This window comes from Emys orbicularis, chromosome 4, assembly GCF_028017835.1.
Source record: "Emys orbicularis isolate rEmyOrb1 chromosome 4, rEmyOrb1.hap1, whole genome shotgun sequence".
NCBI lineage: Eukaryota > Metazoa > Chordata > Testudines > Emydidae > Emys > Emys orbicularis.
The window spans coordinates 133,146,243-133,165,770 of NC_088686.1; the positions used below are offsets into that span (position 1 = coordinate 133,146,243).

A 19,528-nucleotide genomic window follows, 5' to 3' on the forward strand; every position below is an offset into this window, starting at 1 on the left:
GGATAAAAATATGTAAGTAATGTAAACCCTGATGCCCCTGGGAATAAATCAACCACAGAGGGCCGGATTTTCAATAAAGACCAGCATCCACTGAGGCTCTCCACACTCATATTGAGAACAATAGAGAACATGCCCCACCCCCATTGAGAACAATGAGAGATGCTTGGTACTTTTCAAAACGTGGCCATTTTATTCAGCTGCCAAAGTGGAAGCTGAGCTCTTTGGAAATTCCCAATGGGAGTTAGGCCCAGATGCAGAGGTATTTAGGCACCTATCTGTGAGGGGGAAGCAATTTCCCCTGAGGGTTGGTTATTCCATAACTGTCCAAGACTGGGATTCCTTGAGTGTCCCCCTCAAGTAGGGTGACCAGATGTCCCAATTTTATAGGGACAGTCCTGATTTTGGGGGCTTTTTCTTATTTAGGCTCCTATTACTCCCCATCCCCTGTCCCAATTTTTCACACTTGCTGTCTGGTCACCCTACCCTGAAGCAGCTCCTACTGGCCACTGTCAGAGACAGGATACTGGACTGGGTGGACCATTAATAAAGTGAAATCCTTTGTGTCCTGGTGTATCCTCAGCTTCACTGCTTCTCCTGCATAGCTGCTGAGTTAGTTCCTGTGGGTTTTTATACAATCACAGGGGAGCAAACCCCCTAAATAATAGGAAGATGTGATTGTTAAACCACACACATGGGTAGCCCCTGCAAGGGATCTGAGCTCAGCTTTTGAAACTGACTAGATTTGGGAATCCCTTTAACTGCATCTTCTGGAAGCCCCTGCGTTGGAGGCTGCCTGTCCTGGTTAAATGGGTGGGGAGCCAGGTGACTGATTGACTATGCCTCCTCCCACCCACCTGGAGGGAATTCCACCTTTCCTACGCACTCAGTCGAGAGAGGGAATTGAGGACAGAGAGGAAGAGGCTGGTAGAACAGGCTTCTGAGCAGGGAGTCGCCCCTGAAAACCAGGGCAACTTGGATGGCTAGTGCACCGAGCACAGGGGGCTGAACCCAGACCAAGTGGCCAGCCAAGAGTGGTTTGCTCGGGCAGAAGCTGGGTCACGCCCGCGCAGGGTGCCTTTTGTAAGGTGCTGCTAATAGACAAATTACAGCTCTCAGTGCCTGTCAAGGTAGATAAGAGACCATGTGACACACCCCGGCAGTAAATGGGCTGCAGGCAGGGTAAAGGTGCATAGGGAAGTAAAGCAGGAGGGAAGGTGCAGGAGTCCCCTTTCCAGTTCCTTCAGGCACCTCAAATCGGTGCCTTGCTGTCGCTAGGGATCTCTGCAGAGTGGGGTTTGAACCTGTGTTGATGTCTGGAGAGCCGGGATGTCTTTCAACAGGAAGAACTGGTCTGCACTCTCTAGGTAGGTGCTGTGGTTTAATGGTTAATGCTTTCTGGCCCCTCCAGGGGGGTGAGGCGGGGTGGGCTCAGGGGAAAGGAAGGCTGTTAGCGTCGGACAGGTGGGGATGCAAGAGAAGCGAGCCATGTGCAGTAGCAGGCAAGGATAGCAGCCGGTGTGACTTCAAGTTGGGTAGGACAAAGCCAGCCCTGCAGAGCCTAGGTGGCTGTTGAGCTTCAAAAGGACAAGTAGCCATAGGTGATGCTGGAATTAGGGGTACTGGGGTGTGTGTGCCTGCACCCCCTGGCTTGAAGTGGTTTCCATTCTATCCAGGGTTTGCAGTTTGGTTCAATGGCTCTTAGCCCCCCCACTATAGAAATTGTTCCAGCAGCACCCCTATAGCAGCAGCTGAAGGGGGAGATGACCCATGTGTTGACTGTTCACGAACTGTATCTATGGACTAAGAATTATTCATGGCAAAAATTTGCAAAAATCTTTCTGATAATGAATAATTTGGAGATTCTTAAAATGGAGTGGGGGAGGGGGAAATAAAAGATACATTGAATAGTGTAGTCCATTGTGGATTATTTAATCAGCTATAGTTAATAATTCTCTTGATGATGCACGAGCCAGAACAGAATACAGCTCACTCATCAACAGCCACTTTCGCTCTGTGGGGTTAAAAGATGTACAAAATACAACCAGCTTATTTTCATCAATAAAAGGTGAAATGTACCTATGTGCAGAGGACCAGGAAAAGCCCCACACCCCACTTAAATAATCCATCAGAAACGGGTCAATAACTGGGAAAACAGTTTCACAAAAATCAACATTTAGAAATTATTTCCACTTGGCAGGGTTTGAAACTGACCCATTTGAAGTCTCTCTTGTGTGTGTGAAATTGTCCATTATAGTTCTACCAAAATAACTTATTAATAAAATCATCAATATTTATATTTAAATTGCTTTTGAATCTTACCAAAAACCCCGAACGAAGGCTTTGGTACAAGAGAGACTTTTGAAAACAATGTCTAAAATATGATTAAGTACATTTGTGGGGTGGGGGAAAGCATCTTGGGAGGAAAAAATGTTAAGAAGATTAAATTTAAAAAAAGATCTTGGACAAACTTTTCATGCAAAAATTTTCAGCCAGCTCTAATATGAGCTTAGGTAGGTCTGTGAGTGCACCATAGAGCTGGTTCTGGTCCTCTGCAGAGGGGTGGATTTCTTTCTAAGAGCCTTCTAGTTAAGGCTCCAATCCTGCAAAAGCTTATGCATATGCTTAACTTGATCACAGCTGCAACTACTACTACTAATACCTAGCTCTATCATAGATCTCCAAGTGCTTTACAAAGGAGGTCAGTAATATTCTCCCCATTTTACAGGTGGGGAAACTGAGGCAAAGGAAGGTGACCTTGCCCAAGGTCACCCAAAAGCTAGTGGCAGAGCTGGGAATAGAATCTAGATCTCCTGAGCCCCATGCCGGCACTCTATCTACTTGGCAACAATGTCAAGTCAATACTAGTCAAGTTTAGCAGGTGCACAAATGCTTGCAGGACCTAAATATGCAACTGGAGATCAGTACAATGACTATAACATCCTGTGCAGTAGAGCACAATTTTGCACATCTAAGCAACTGATTGTGAGCACAAAAGGCCTGATCTAAAGCCCAGTGATCTCCATGGGATTGGGATCAGGCCCAAAATGCAGTCTGGAAACTTAGCTGTGTGTGCAGTAATTCAAAGACATGCAAAGCACCATCAGAAGGATTACACAGTAGCCGGCTTTCGTTTTCTTCTTTTAATTAAAGATGGTGAGGCAGGAAGGTCAACTTGCTTCCAAAGTGCAAGAGTTACAGGAGCGAATGCCGGTAGATTTAAATCTGGCTATGAATCACTGTAGTTTGGTGTCAATGTCTAGTGACCATTGTATCTTTCAGAATTGGGTTATTGTAAAAGAGGGTGGGGCCATCTTTTTGCACTGGAAAAAAACCACACAAAGGGAAGGGTGCATGACTCATGCATGCTACAGTAACAAGCTCATTCAGTTCCTTGCGTCGAATTCTGGTGCCATTTCTCCTCCTCTTTTTCCAAGGGAGGGCAGGTAACTTTCTACCTAGAAAGTCAGGTTTGAAAGTTCCATGGCTGAAACTTGTAGCTACTTAAACGCTCTTCTCCCCTCCCACCCCACTGGCTCTCTGCTTCTGCTTTGTTCCTTACCCTGTCACTCTAGCCTTCCCCTTCCCCTCCCCATACCTTGCAGCCTGGGAATGGGGAGTCGGGCAGAGAGGAAATGTGCACTTGTGTAAAGGTATAGCACTGCCACAGGAATTATTAACCCGCACAGTGTGACAGCTACAACTCACGGCATTTGCAATGGCATTAATGCTAGGCTAGGCCTGTTTCTGATCCCACTGACTCCAATGGGATCAGGATTGGGCCCACTTCCACTTGAATGTTTTAAATATAAAATTGGGCCCCAAGTTCAGAGTCAGCAAAAACCAAGCTTGTACTTAAACCATTAACCACATGCTGTTCCCATGGTCTTACTGTCTTCCCTTTTAAAATATACTCTAGTGGAAATGCTCACTTTTTTTTTTTTTTTTTTTTTTTACACAAAAAAGTATATTCCCAGGAAGAGGTTGCAGCCCAAAACGCTGCAAAGCTGTGAAATGCATAAGAATAGAAAAGGGCAGGCCAGTGTATTCCAGCTATGGTCTGGGGATTGCTGTTGGTCAGAGAAACACTTGCTGGTGGTCTGTAGAGAGCTGGCTGGTCACCTGATGCTGGCCTCTCCTGCTTGTTTCTTGCAACTGCATTGCATTTAAAGGCAGACAAATACATCCATACCACATTGCCACTTAAATGTCTAGTTTCCATTGGGCCATTACACAAGTGTGAATGGCAGGGTAGGTGGTGAGTGTAACAACTGATGAATTAAGATGTGGACTACACTATTAAAATGTCTGAGATCTTCTGTAAAAAAAGGCAGGGAGGGATAGCTCAGTGGTTTGAGTGTTGGCCTACTAAACCCAGGGTTGTGAGGTCAATCCTTGAAGGGGCCACTTAGGGATCTGGGGCAAAATCAGTACTTGGTCCTGCTAGTGAAGGCAGGGGGCTAGCTAGACTCTGACTTTTTGGGGTCCCTTCCAGTTCTATGACATAGGTATATCTCCATATATTATTTATTATTAAGGAAATTGATGATAAGCAAAAATTAAACTGACTTGTGATTTCATCATTTGAGGGCTTATCTGTGTGGGGAAGTTCTACCTGTTATAAACTGGTATAATTATATTGGTATTACTTAAACTGATTGCATTATGCTGCTATAACTCCCTACGTGGCCGCTCCTATTCTGGAGTAGTTTTGTCAGTTTAAACCACTTCCAAAGCAAGTGGGGGGGGGAGGGATAGCTCAGTGTTTTGAGCAATTGTCCTGCTAAACCCAGGGTTGTGAGTTCAATCCTTGAAGGGGCCACTTAGGGATCTGGGGCAAAATCAGTACTTGGTCCTGCTAGTGAAGGCAGGGGGCTGGACTTGATGACCTTTTAAGGTCCCTTCCAGTTCTAGGAGATAGGATATCTCCATTAATATGACACTAATATATAAACCAAAAGGAGGCTTTGTCTACCCTGCACAGCTTTTAGCGACACTACCATGTTGCTAAAAGTCGGGCAGTGTAAACGCTGTTTGTTGGCACTTTTGCCGACAAAATACGTCTACCCCCTACAAGCGGGGTTCGCGTTGTCAACAGGAGTGATCCCGCCGACAGCGAGATGTTTAGTGCCACTTGCTGCGGCAAACTTTTGTCTTTCGGGGCAGGGGGAGGAGAGGCGGCTGGCTTCTTCAAGCACATGGGAACGACAAAACTTTTGTCGTTCAATTGGCAGTGTGGACACAGCCTGAATAATGACCCTCTGACACAAGAATAAGAGTGTCCACATGAGAAGTTCTCTTGGTTTAAATTCAAACCTCAGGTTATACTGTTATAACTTTTCTGTGTAGATGAGCCTTGCGCTGAGTCGTGCAAAAAGTCAACAAACAGCATCTGTGGTGGAAAACCAATTTGGTTTTTAAAATTCTTTGTTTTAATGATCTTGGGCATTATTTGCAGCACAGTGTGGGACCACTTGAGTGTGTGTGTGTGTGTGAGAGAGAGAGCTGAAAAAATATGCCAATTATTTTTGGTGGAAAATTTCAAAACTTCAGTGGGGGAGGGCGGAGTAAAAACTATAACATGTTTTTCTTGGTGTCAAAAGCTTTAATTTTTTTTTTAAACTTTTTTACTGAGAAAACTACAGTTTGTGCTTAAAAACTGAAATCCTTTTGGTAAAAGATTTATTTATTTTAAGCAAAAAAAAAAATCACTTTGGTTGGAAAGCCATTTTTCAGTTGTGTTTGGGGTGTGTGTGTGGTGATGGAATGTTAATGACCTTTACTTATAGGCAGAACTGGTAATGATGGTAGCCTGACACCTTCCATTGTTTTTTTAGTTGCTTGTAACTTTTTACCATACTTCAGCCATTCAGACTAAAAAATTTTGTCTCAGGAGCCTACCTCTGTCTGAATTTTTGTTTTTGTAAGTTTAAGGGAAAAGGGTTCAGTCATTTCTGAGACCGTGCAGGGAGGGAAGAGAATACATTTTGCCCATTTTTAAAATAAATAAATCTTACAACTGTTCCATTAAGAAGCTCTAGCACCAACATGGTTGGAGCAGGGTCTTGAAATTTGGCAGGGAGTTGGCCTCTATGCCAGGGTTGTAGGTGTTGCTCTTCCTGTGAAAATCCACCCAAACTTGGCCAAGTTATGAGCCTCTAGCAACATCCCAGTTTAACAAACCTCTAGTGAGCAATGTTGTTCTCCAAAAATACCGTGTGGACCGAGTATACTCCATCTGCCACTGAGCATGCATCAGCCCAGGGACTGAGCAGGACTTGTTCTGCAATTGGCTGTCAAGGACTGCAAAAAGCACCAAGTGTAGGATCTGAGAGCAGGGAATCTGTCTCCTGTGCTCACAATGTCCCTCTCTGCTGGTTCCTAGGAGAAGCAAGAAGTTTCCTTCCTGTAATGTGGAGGAGTGAGGAGCAGAAACTTGCAAGACAAATGGGGAGGAGGGGATGTGGGGTTGGCAAGGAGGGAGAGAGATAGGGAGGGATTCTTGCTAGAAGCAGGTGTGATGCCAGGGAAAGAGTCTGTGCCCACTAGAGCGGGCTCCCCTACAGACCTTGGACTGGAAGCCCAGATTCTAACCTTGCTGATGACCCAAATTGGGGGACCATATGGTACCATGTGATGGAACTTCTGGTTTGCTTATATCAAACTTAAAGATTTAAAAAGTGTTCCTTTAATGTACGGAAGTTACATTACGGTTCAAAGTCAAGCGCTTAATTCAGGTATTTCCTAATGTTTAGAGTAGCCTGTTCCTGTGTAGGTGTCAGGATTACACATCACACATGATTAGATCTATGTAATCCAGTTTGTATTTCTGCTCCTGTTTTCCATCCTCCCCCAGCCGATACCCACTGGGGCGGGACACTGCCGTGTATCTGACTGGGATGCTGTGCCACTGGCCAATTGCACGCTGCTGTACAGCTCCTCCTTGACCCCTGGGGTGATCACTTGCTCTCTGCAAGCTCAGAGAGAGGTCCCCTGGTAGCTATGCTCCTACAGTGACCCAGTCCACTGGTATCTGACTGGCACGTTCTTGTACGCAACGTTGTTGTAGCCATGTCAGTCCCAGGATATTAGCGGCAAGGTGGGTAATCTCTTTTACTGGACCCACTTCTGCTGGTGAGAGAGACAAGTTTATCTCTCACCAGCAGAAATGGGTCCAATGAAAGAGTTGACCTCGCTTCCCTTGTCTCTGGCATGCCCTTGTCTCCTTTCCAAGCAGCCTGGCCAGGCAGAGGACTCTGGAGGATGAGGAGGAACAAGCGAGAGAACGCCGGCGGAGAGACCGCAACCTGAGCTCCACCACTGACGCCGAGGATGAAGCCCTTTCCCCTGTGCAGGATCCCAACAAGCAGGCAGTGGAGAGGTGGGAGAGGAGAGGGGTGGTTACCTGGGACTGCAGTGCCGGCGTCGCCCGGAATGCTGCACACCCGCTCGGCTTGTCTTGCTCTGCTGGGCCGGAGCCAAAGCCCACATCTCAGTGGGAGTCCTCCCATCAAACGGGTTTTGGATCAGGGCCGCGGGGTGGGGCAGTTAGAACAGGGGAATCCAGGTTCAATTCATGGCTCTGAGAAGCAGAAGGGTCTAGTGGCTAGAGTAGGACACTGGGTGTCAGGACTCCTGGGTTCTGTTCCTGACTCTGCCACCAAGTCATTATGTGACCTTGGGCAAATCACTCCCCCCATGCCTCAGTTTCCCCAAGTGTAAAATGGGGATAACGATATGCTACTTCGCCGATCCTGTTCAGAGCCATGGAGGACTGATGCAATAGAATGATTAATCACTGTTGCTTATGATACAAAGCTGAAGGCTAAGATCTTCAAAGCAGTCCAGGGGAATTAGAGACACACATTCCATTGAAATTACCCATCCAAATCCCCCTGGACTCCTCTGAAAATCTTAACCCCTATATTTTAATTGGAATCCACTGGTATAAATACCTTCCTCCACCTGCTCTCCAAACCCCCTTCTTCCTTGCCTGTTGCCCAAGACAAAGGGCAGGATCCTGCCCTCTTCAGAGCAAGCTAAGGCTGCTCTGGCTGCTGTTCCCAGGAGAGAGGAGCAAGTGGCTCTGCCTCCCCATGGTGCTAGCTCAGTGCTCCCAGGGGGATGGAGGCTGATCTGGGGCGTGGAGCCCCGACAATGCTCTGCCCCCATCAGCTGTATAGGACCACACAGGTACCTAGCCTATGCCTGCAGAATAGGGATTCAAAGAGGGGTAACCGTATGTGCAGGGTGCATTGGGATAAAATGGGGGTGCTCCATAGGTGGCCTCTCTCAGCTGGGCTGGATTCACTTGCTGTCTAACAAGCAGCCTGCCAGTGCCCCTGGCTGTCCAAGGGTGTCAGTGCCCTCTCTCTGTTCCTGCAGGCTACGGCGGCTCAAGGAAGCAGAGCCACCAGCAGCAGCCACAGCCGAAGAGGAGGTGTCCGAGCAGAAGCTCACAGCGGTGCTGAGACCGCAAGAGATCAGGAGGCAGAGGTGGCAGGTGGAGAGCTCAGAAAACCTCCAAAAGGAGAAGGAGCAGCCAGAGAACTGCAGGGAGCCAGACATGGGAGCAGGCCGCCTAGAGGCAGCCCCGTGTCGGGGGTCAGCTCGGGATGGGAAAGCCCTGGCAGGGGAGCAGCACCAGGGGCTGGCCCAAGAGCCGACGGGCCCAAAGGCAGAACAATGTCCGGGGTTGGCTCCGGAGCAGAAGATCCTGGTAGGAGAACAGCATCAGGGGTTGGCTCAGGATGAGAAGGACCTGATAGCTGACAAGCCCCCGCAGGAGCCAGAGGTGACGGGAGGCCAGCCCCGGGGATCGGCTCGGGAGCAGAAAGACCGTAGTCACCTGGAGGTGAAAGTCTTCTCAAGGGGAGGAAGCCGCATAGAACAAAAACCAGACTCCCCAGTTACTCGCCCCTCCAGCCAGCAGGTGAGAGGCATGTTCGTGGCACTTTACCAGCAGTCTCACGACACTTGGGGGTTTTCCCTAAAAGCCCCAGATCCTCAGTGGGAACGAGGTGCCTCTGAGGAGCTGGGCCCGGGTGACTTTGTGAGTATCCTGGCTTCTGTTTAAAAAGGGAGCTGGCATCGAACCTTCTGGAGAAAAGCTTGAAAACGTGAAGTGGGTGCGACCCAAAGGCTCTGACACTAAACGGCAAAGAGCCTGGAACACGTTCATTTAAAAATCATGACTTGGATCCTGGGCTTGGCGATGCTGCACTTGGGCCTGGAAAGAGCAGTGCTGGCAAAGGGGAGAAAGGGATGGGGGGGGGGGAGGGAGTGGGGGTGTTACTTCCCCAACTCTAGAACTCTGCCTCTAGATGAGATAGTGCCAGTACCCGCTTCCCCTCACTGAGCCAAACCTTGAGCCCTCTCCTAGGCAACCCCCCCCCCCCCGTTGGCCTCAGTGATGATTGGGCCTAGGGAGGAGCTTGGGGTTTGGCCCATCCAGTCGGGATTCCAGTGGTCTGGGCTGCTCAGGTGCTTGGTGGATCTGCTGAGCCCCCAAGTGTTGCTCCCGGCTCTCGTAGCCACGGCTGGAAACCTTCCTGCTGGCTCTTGACTGATGTGTGGGGGTGTGTTCCTCCCTCAGGATACAGCAAGGAATCCCCCGCGGGCTCAGGAAACAGCAGGGTCGCCCACCACCCAAGACAGACCCGGAGGCTCCTCGGTTGCTTCCCCCACTCAGATCACCTACAGCAGCTCGTTCAAACGCATCAGCCCCAGGACGGTCTCTTTCCGGGTGAGTGCTGAAATGGGCAGGGAAAAGTGGCAGTGGAAGCTGGGTTTATTCTAGCTGTATGGGAGAGGCTCCCTCCAGCTGTCCTCAGCAGGAGTAGTTTGCTCAGTTCTCTGCAGGCTGGGAGGGGGGGGCTTGCAGACTCCATTCCAGTGGGCACAGAGATCCAATCCCAGGTTTTCTCCTTTGAGGCTGAACCTAGAGTCCAGGTGGATAGAGCATAGGAGGCAGAGGCCCTTCCATGTGGGTGCTGCAGTCCTGCTCAGATTATTTTCCTCTCTAGAGTCCAGTCCCTATGGGTGCAGAAATCCAGTCCAGGTCTTCTCCTTCCCATTGTTACTTGCTGCTCCAGCTGGGCTCAGGTTATTCCCAGATCATCTCCTTGTAGCATTTACTGGAGAGGCAGAGTTGTGTGTTCTGCATCCGGGGGGTTGGAGACTCGGGAAGCCCCATTACAAGGATCCAGGGAAGCATGGAAGTTTGGAGAAGCTAGAATTGAAGCGCTTGGTCCCATGGGCCACAGAGGCGCTGCCGGTCTCTGCAAAAGGCAGTGCCCAGCCAAATCACTGGTCATGCTCTGCCTCAGGTTCCCCAAAAGGGCCTTGTAGGGCGGGCCACGTTCCTCCCTGGTGCAGCTCCAATGAGTGGCCCCAGGGGTCTGTGAGCACAGCATGCCAGCTGCTCAACTTGTCTGTCCTGTGTCTTCGCATTGCGGAATTCTGCTCAGGACCCCCGAATCAGGAGCCGCTGTGCTGCCCCTCTGCCTGGGCAAGTGGGAGCTTTGCTGCTGCTAAGCTGTGGGTCCGCTCCCTGCCCCACCAGCCTCTCTGCCTGGCCAGCAAACACTTCAAGAGTAGGCCAGTCTAAACATTGCCTTGTAGGTAATAGTGAATTCCATCCCCCAAGTTCCCCAGCCGCTGTCCTGCCATGTCCAGTGCCTCTCCCTGGATACTCACAGGAATTAAGTTCGCTGCCTCCAAAGACACCGAGCACACACCAGTCTGTTAGCTTAGCTCAGCTTCTCTTCACCTTTGTATAACAGCACTGAGATGGCTCATAGTAAAACTAAGAAAGCTTATCAACAAAGAGATTGAAGTGATATTAAGCAAGAATAAGAGACCGCTGTGGTTACAAACACCACTACGTGTGCTTTCTAGTGACTGCAACTCAACGTTGGCAAGTTACAATCTTTGGCCAAGCAATTTCCTTACTTGCCTTCAGTTTCCAGCATCCCAAGCTCTCCAGACCAGGGGCTCCAACTTTCATAGGTCCAGAGGGTGCTATACCCTTATGTACACCCTAAGTCAGGGGTTCTCAACCTTTTTCTTTCGGAGGCCCCCACCAACATGCTATAAAGTCCACAGCCCACCCTTGCCACAACAACTGTTTTTCCACATATAAAAGCCAGGGCTGGTGTGAGGGGTAGCAAGCAGAGCAATTGCCTGGGTCCCACACCACAGGGATCCCAGCGAAGCTAAGTTGCTCAGGCTTCGGCTTCAGCCCCAGGTGGCAGGGCTCAGGGCCCTGAGCTTCAGCCCCCCCACAGCGGGGCTTTGGGTTTTTGCCCTGGGCCCCAGCAAGACTAACACTGGCCCTGCTTGTTGGACCCCCTGAAACCTGCTTGTGGCTGCCCTCAGAGGGCCCTGGACTCCTGGTTGAGAACCACTGCCTTAAGTGATAGATAACTAAAATGTCTTTCTGCTCCCATGATGTTACCCAAAATCCATTGTCTCTGCCTTGAGCCAGGAAGGCTTCCTTGGGTACAGATTCTGTCCTCAGGTGTGACTGTTAAACAATCCTCTTCCCTGCTTGATAGCTTTGTTTACCATATATGTAAATGTCCTTTCATTGGCCTCTCCAGCCGGACAGACAGGTAAATACGCATTCCTTTGTCTAGAGCAGGCTGGGTCTAGGCTCTGCCTCCAAAACCTCTTTTAAGAACCTGTTTCCAGAACACATCTGTAACTTTGTTCACAATCCATACACGCATCACTCACTGATTTTTTTTTTTTTTTTTTTTTTTTTTTTTTTTTGGACAACATGTCACCAATTAACACAGGTTTTAGAAACATGTTGCGGCAATGAGTGAGCCAGGGCTGACGTAAGTTATGGCATGGTGGGCCCTCTGCCAGTTGGCACTGAGGGACTCGTAGGGTCACACCCCTCCGGAGCAGTGATCTTTGCAGACTTGGGGAGATGAAGGATTGTAATCCTTTCCTCTCCTGGCTCGTGCTGTCCCAGATACGGGCGTTTCCTGCAGCACACGCTGTACTGACCCCAGGACTTTCCAAGTTGAGTAGCTAGGGAAGCTGTAGGGCAGTCTGGCTCTGCGGAATTGAGCAGGGGGCAGTTGTTCTGTGCTGAAAAATGTCCAGCATATGTGCTGGGATCAGTCCTGCCTGGGAAGGGTTTTCTTATGGATGGATTGCCTGGATCCAGAAGGAGAGTAGCTGGAACTCCGTCTGTTGGAACGGAGTCAGGGTGCTGTGGCCAAGCAGGTTTTAGAGCAGTTTCTGCAGGGATGGCCTTCGGCACAGGATGGAGAGATGCCACCTCTCCATCAGGACGTCTTGCCAGAAGGTTCTTGTTCTCTGGGATCACGGGGCAGGAGGATGAGGTAGGCTGGTCAGGATATTGGTTGGGGGCTGCTTGCAGTGACGGAGATGGGGGAGGGGGGGTGCGCTTGCAGTGAAGGAAGAAAGAGGGGACATTTGAGGGCAGGGGGAGGAAGGAAAGAGAAATGGTGAGGCCAGAGGGATGGAGATATGCATGGGCTGTGGAGGAGGGAATAGACTGATGAGAGAATCTCTGGCGCAGAGTGGAAACTGAACATGTTCTTGGTCCAGGGTTCCACCGTACCTTAGCCAGCCCCAAGGGGAGGGGACCAGGTTCAGAAGTGATTGGAACCGACCCACATTTTCACTCAGACCAAACCTTTCCTGAAGTCTGAAGACGTTGGGAACTTTTCTGTCGTGTTTGAGACACCCTCTTCTCTTCTCCTCCCCCCCCCCCCCCCCTCAGGTACTCCATGGTCCCCGTTGGGATCTGAAGCAGAAGGGGTTCTGGACTCCAAGGTTGCTGGTACAGATTGCTCACGTGGCTCAGAGAAGCCACCAAATGTTGCTCTGTGCTAGGGTGAATGTCTGAACTCTGGGAGACATGGGAAAGTTCACACAGCCCTGCTCATCCCCAGCCCTAGGAAGGGGGCCTTCTCCCAGCCCATCTCGTGCCCTCCCATTGTTCCATGTCTCATCTCCCTTGCTTGCATTTCCAGGTGATCTCAAGAAAAGACAAGGAAGAAAATGCATTAACCAGAAGGTCAGTGGGTTTTACTTGTATTTCTGGTAATGTCACGAAGCTGCTAATCACTCTGACCTTCCCCCACCAGCGGCCATCCAAAGATCTCCAAGCATGCCCCAAACTTTAATGAATTAATCCTAGTACACCACCTCTGATGATGGGTATCCTCGCTCCCCTGGACTTGCACAGCAAATCTAGTGATTGCTCCTGCTCCACAAATAGAATTCAGATCTCCTCCCCCACCTCTTTGTTCATTAGGCCTCACTGTTGTACATGAGGAGGGGTGTTTGGATGGCCCTGGTGAGAAGATCCAGAGAGCATATTTTGTCTGTCTGAGTCCTCCAGTTTTATTGTCTATTGGCTTATACTGTAGCCCTACTGATCAGACCCCTATTAGTGCTTCCTACTAACCAGGCCCAGACTGCACCTTGGCATTTCAACCCTATGCAAAGTTTACCCCAGCACCTCTTTGTGTGGCAGGGCCTGTCCAGAGTCAAAGACCTCTTGTGGAATTTGGGGGTGTTCCCCTTGCAGGAGACCTGCCCTCAGTGCATCATTGTGTGGTGTGTTGTCATTTGGCTTCACTGGAGTGGTTGTCTATGGTGACCTGGTCCTGCTCCCATGGAAGTGGCTGGCAAAACTCCCATTGACTTCCATGGCACTAGAATCCAGGCTCATAGTCTGTGCAGTGCCAGAGAACGGGAAATAGTATTAGGCAAATAGCAAATGTGCTGAGCGCTTGGCTCTAGTGGTGATACCTCAGCTGTGCTCCTTCCAGAAGTGGATCCATATTCGAACTTCTTGGGTTGAAATTGACCAAAGCAGGAGACTTCTTTAAGTAAAGTCTCTCCTCCCTGGGCTCAGTTCTCCTGTCTCACCCTACTGTAAATCAGGAGAAACTCCATCCTCAGTGGGTCTCTACTGGAATAAAACTGATGTGAGATCAGAATGGGGGTCCCTTGACTTTATCAAATACTGAATATCAGTGAGGGGGAAGTCCTGCACTGAGAACAATGCAGAAAAAGTGTGTGCGGGGGGAGGAAGAGCTTCCTCTGAAAACCGTGACTGAAAATCTGCTCCCTGATGAACAGGAGGGAACCAGACAAACATGAAGTTGATTTCTCTTCCAATGAAACAAACCCAAGATCAAATCACCTCTATCCAGGAAACACCCAAAGAATTCCAGATTTTTGCCTCCTTTCAGCCCCATAAATGACTCCTGGGGTGGAAACAGCTGGCTGGGCAGAGAGGCTGGTGTGTCAGCTCCCTGACACGCAGCTTAGCTGAGTGGAGAGTGGATACTGGGGCAGTAAGAGGCTGGGGAATCAGGGAAGTGGTCCCCGAACAACTGGGAGAGAGATGGAGATGTTTGAATTAGATGGTATGAGCCAAAGTTGTCATGTGCGTACATTGCCGTTTGACAATGTGCATTCACCACCGTTTTGTGACTGTACTAATTACACCTGTGCAATGAGTACATAAATATAATGGAGAAGTTCTCTCACTGATCACCGGGGGGTCGCGATTCCCTCTCCAGCTGGAGGGAATTGGAGACACAACACAATGTGAAGAGGTACGGGGCCTTCGTTATCCCCGAGGGACCCAGAGACTCCTGGAAGAAGCAATTGTTGCGATGGTGTCTCTTGACCCTGGTCATCTGTGTTCTGGAACTGATGAAGGTGGAAGCTGGGACTCTGGGTTTGAGGACAGAGCAGGGGTAAGATTCTGGGTTTGGGTCATGAATTGCCAGAGACTGGAGTCTGGCAAATCTGGGTCTCATGATGTTCCCTGATAGGTAAAGTACTATTACAGCATACATCTGCTTTCTAGCTCTTTGGACATAGGATATGTAGGGTGCTTGCCTGGGACTTTGTTGACCCAAGTTCAGTTCCATGCTCTGCCCTAGATTCTCTGCATGACCTTGGGCAAGATCCTCAAAGGTATTTAGGTATCGAATTCCCATTGTTCCACTGTGGCCTCAGTTTTGGAGCTGTACAGTGTGGGGATGATAGAGGTGCCATGCCTCCCCAGGGCAGCTTGTGAGGATGGATCCATCAAAGATGTGCTCAGATTTGGTAACGGACTATGTCAGACATCTTAAAAACTACTTAACTGGCTTCAGTGTAGTAATATGATAAGTGAAGCTAAAGTATTTTTATCCCCATTTTATAAGGGAGAAACTGAGGCAGAGAGGGAAATGGAATTGCCCCATGTCTCCCAGTGAAGAGCTGGGAATAGGCACTTGGTACCATGGTATAAGAGCCTGAATGGAGTAGAACCCAGCTCCCCTGGTGCCAAATAGACCTCCCCCAGGCCTGCCTGTCACTAGGCAGACGTTGCCATGGCATGAAGGAAGTTGGGGGATTTCACTCTGCTCTTTTCCATCCCTTCCCCCTCCCCAGTGCCAGTGTGAGACATCCAGCCAATAGCGTCCGGATCGAGGAGAAACTGGAGAAATACACCTCAGCTGTGCAGGTAAATGGAGCCCCGAGTTAATGGGGGAGGGACCCTTCGCAGGGCCGGCTCCAGGCACCAGCTTACCAAGCAGGTGCTTGGGGCGGCCACTCCGGAGAGGGGCGGTATGTCCAGCTGTTTGGCGGCAATTCGGCGGACGGTCCCTCACTCCTGCTCGGAGTGAAGGATCTCCCGCCGAATTGCCGCAGCAGATTGCGATCACGGCTTTTTTGTTTTTGTTTGGCTGCTTGGGGCGGCCAAAACCCTGGAGCCGGCCCTGACCCTTCGCCAGGGAGGGCTGGGCCTGCAGGCCCTGTGAATGCCCAGCTAGTTATGTGGTGTCTAGGTGGAAATGGGTGGTTTCTGAGCTCTGCATGGTTGTGCAGTGTATGACCTGGGGAGAGGGGGAAGCAACAGGGAGTCAAGGAGAGTCTGTCACACAGAGCTGAGGGCAGGGGCTGGGGAAGAACCTGCCCTTGCCAAAGGGGAGTAGGGACCTGCCTCAGCCGTGCACACAGAGGGAGTGGGGCCTTCCAAGGGACAGAGGACATTCCTCCACCAGGCAGGTGATGTGGTAAGAGGGGAGGGGAAAATGACAGGGGGCTGGGGTGAGAAAATGGGCTGCCCTTCATTCATGCATTGAGAGACCCATGAGGAGTGGGGGGCAGGGGAGTCAGCCTTGGCAGGACCAGGCCAGGCCCCCTACATGAATCTAGGGCTCTAACACAGATGGATCCTGTCTCTCTGCTCCTAGCGATCCGAGGTGAAGTCACCTGTGACCATGCCAAGAAGTTTTCTCCCCTCCTTGGAAGGTGTGGCCAGCAAGCGCAGCATCTTCGAGGCCAATGCCCCCAGCAAAGCTGATCCGGCCCCTGTCAGAAAGGTGAGGGCTGAGGTGGGACTGAGCATGGGGTGGGGGAGGGACCCCTGTGAGTCCCACTGTTTGCAAACTCCACCCCCATCTTCAGGTAGGGGGCACTGGGCAGATGGTGGGGGAGACTTGAGGTGGAGGAACCCTCAGGGTGCAGAACTGACACAGCTGGTCCCTCAGCTCAGTGGCACCTGCCAGGCAGAGGCTGGGTGGCTGCATGCCCTGGTGGATCCTCCTCCTAGCGGCTGCTGGCTGGGATCCCATGTGGCAGGTGCGCATTTCCTTTGCAGCTCCCCAGGCTGGCTGCATGGCCAAGGGCTCCCCTGCAGCAAGGCGGGTAAAAGCTGGCCAAGGCATCTTCCAAATGGTGCATTCTAGGAATGCTTCACGCAGGTCAGCAGGTGGCGCCCTGCCCTCTGTGTTCCTCTTGTTTAGCACAGGAAGTGAGGGGCATGGTCACCATTGCTGCTCGTGCTAAGCCGTGTTGCAACCCAGAGGTGGCTGCGTTCCAGTGGTGGGTAACATGCAGTCTTAACTCTGGTCCTGTTGTGTGGCAGGAGAATTTGAGGCTCCCTGGCGTGGTGTCATCTCGCATCAACCTGTGGATAAGCAAGGCCCAGGAACCCAGCAAGGATGGAGGAGTCAAGGTATCGGCTGTGCTGGAGCATTGCACTAAAGCGCTGGTGCTTTGACAGCCTGGTGCGGGGACCCTGCATCAGGGAGCTGCCAGGTCATGACAGCGATTGCAAAGTGGACCAGATCATGCTGATCGGAACTGTTTGTAGACTAGCGCTGGTCACAGGGCTGGCTCCAGCATTTCTGCCGCCCCAAGCGTGCCCCAAAAAAAAAAAAAAAAAAAAAAAAAAAGCCGCGATCGGCAGCGGCAATTCGGCGGCAGGTCCTTTGCTCCTAGAGGGAGTGAGGGACCTGCTGCCCCCGAATTGCTGCAGGTGCTGCCCCTCTCCCTTGGCCGCCCCAAGCACCTGCTTGTTAAGCTGGTGCCTGGAGCCGGCCCTGGCTGGCCATGTTCCAGCAGGATTTAAGTCCCCTGCATCCTTCAGCAGCTCCAATTCAAGCCACCTCACCTGCCTTAGAGTTTCCCACCTGGTGGGATTTTGAGGCTCCTCCGGGAACTCATGGTTACACTAAAATCCCAAGCAAAAAGCCTTGGCTTCTCCACGGACTCCAGCAAAGAATTACTCCCCCTGCCCTTCCCACCCCTCCCCCCCACGAGGGGGTGCTGGCAGGCCACAGTGAACAGGCCCCATACTGAATGCGCTAATCACAAAGGCTCACACACAGTGAAGCCCTTGCTGGGGGGCTGCTTGTGGACCCCAGACCAGCCGTACTTCCTCAGGGACATTGCAAAAATCCCTCTGCAGGGCTGGCGGGTCTGCAGGGTTGGTGGGTCTGCACATGACGAGACAGGCCATGGCCGGGGAAGGGGACTAGGGATTCGCTGCTCCATGCATTATCCCCACAAACCCTACAGGGACTTCTGCAGACACTAGCTCGTCCATGCACCACCCTTGTGCTGCATTGGTTCCCTGGGCATCCCTTGGCAGTGGGACTCTGCCAGAGACATATGGCGATAGCAGTGGGGAGCCTGGCGGGAGGCCCCTCTGGCAACGCAGCAGCACGGGGCTTTTGGATGGATGACAGCTGGTCTCTGCAGACCAGGGTGGCTACTAATACATCTAGGAATGGTGCCGAGGAGTTTACATGAGTGTTTGCCTGCAGAGGGGAATCTGGGTCCAAGATCTCTGCTCCTGTCTGTGCTGCAATGCAGCTGCGTTCTGCTCCGACTCCATCAGTTGAGCCATGGGGCACCAAGGGCCGATCTCCTATTGCAGTGCCAGGGAATACCTGAGTTTGCCAATGTCGCAGCCACGCCTGCTCCTGCCCCAAACGCCCTCCCTGCAGAGCTGATGGCTCTGCACCTGCTGGGGAGACATGGGGTCTGTGTGTGTTTTGGGAGGGGTTTCACAGCTACCTTATGCCAGCACTGCCAGTGTAAAGTGACTGTCCTGCAACCATCCAATTCCTGCCCGTTAGCCTAGTTTGGAGCAGTTTCAATGTTGCTAATGTAATGGCCTGGATTTGCCAATCCCAGCACCCAAAGGTTCGGATCTGATCTGAACCGCTTGGGTCTGTTTGGATCCAGGGTTCTGGGTCAGGCCCCATCTTCGGTTTAGACCGATGCAATGTTCTGTGCAGTGTTGTCCGTGCCCAGAGCAAACCCTTGCACAGCCTGTTCCTCCTCTCCTTGCAGGACGCTGGGAGAACCGACAGCGCGACAAAGCGCAACCTCTGGGCCAAGCGGCCTGACGACTCCTCCAGTGACACCAGGGTAAGAGCAGAGGGAGCGTGGAGCTCGCTCACGTGACCTGCCTGGATTGTGCCAAGGGCCAGTGGCTGAGTTGGGCTTGAGTCCCTGGAATCTCCCCACCAGAGCAGCACAAAGTAACCACAGCAAGGGCCAGGACCTGTAGCCATTAAGGGACAATGCAGAGGTCTGAGTGCACAGGCTGGCCTGCCTCACTGCGGGTGTGTTGGGGGTGATGGGAGGAGCAGCAAAGAGGAGCTGGTAGTAGGGGAACTTGCATAGAGGGTGGGTCACAAGGAGGCAGGAGAAGATGTGGTGGGCAGGAAATCGGGTGTGTTGTGGGGTGGGGAAGAGCTGGGCAGCAGCTGAACATGACTGGGGAGCGCTGTGCCAGTGGTTTGGGCGTGTTATAAGGGGCTAAAGCTCAGTACAGACACTGATCACGGTAGTTCAAAGCACCTTTCTCTCTGCTGCAGCCTCTGACCCAGCCTGATGATGCCCTTTGTCTCTTTCAGCTGTAACACTACAAGACTCCCTGGGGATAATCTCTTGCTGTGATGATCAAAGCCTGGCCCTATGCAATCCTCCAGCATCCCTTCATGGCTTTGTCTCTGAGCATTTCCCTCCCATAAGACCAACGCTGCCTGGAGACCCATGTCCTGCTTTCCTCTTATGGCACTGGGTGTTTCGGGGGCCTCTTACTTCTGACTGGTGGATGGGAAGGAAGAAGCTTTGAAGATGACTCGTGTCCTGCTGTCCCATCCCACCACCTGGTCTAGCTATGACGTATCAAAGCCATGAGTGCTGTCCACATTGATGGTATGAGATCTTTGCTGCC

The 19,528-nt window shown here is 51.2% G+C and overlaps 1 protein-coding gene across 1 annotated transcript; it reads left to right on the forward strand.

The window, feature by feature from the left end:
* Nucleotides 1-1,326: 1,326 nt before the first annotated feature.
* On the forward strand, nucleotides 1,327-19,211 carry LAD1 (ladinin 1). The gene is made up of 10 exons (XM_065403397.1): nucleotides 1,327-1,364; nucleotides 7,232-7,378; nucleotides 8,383-8,929; nucleotides 9,593-9,742; nucleotides 13,014-13,057; nucleotides 15,442-15,514; nucleotides 16,248-16,376; nucleotides 16,922-17,011; nucleotides 18,637-18,714; nucleotides 19,206-19,211. Exons 1-10 carry the CDS (start codon nucleotides 1,327-1,329, stop codon nucleotides 19,209-19,211), a joined length of 1,302 nt encoding a protein of 433 aa, XP_065259469.1.
* Nucleotides 19,212-19,528: the final 317 nt, after the last annotated feature.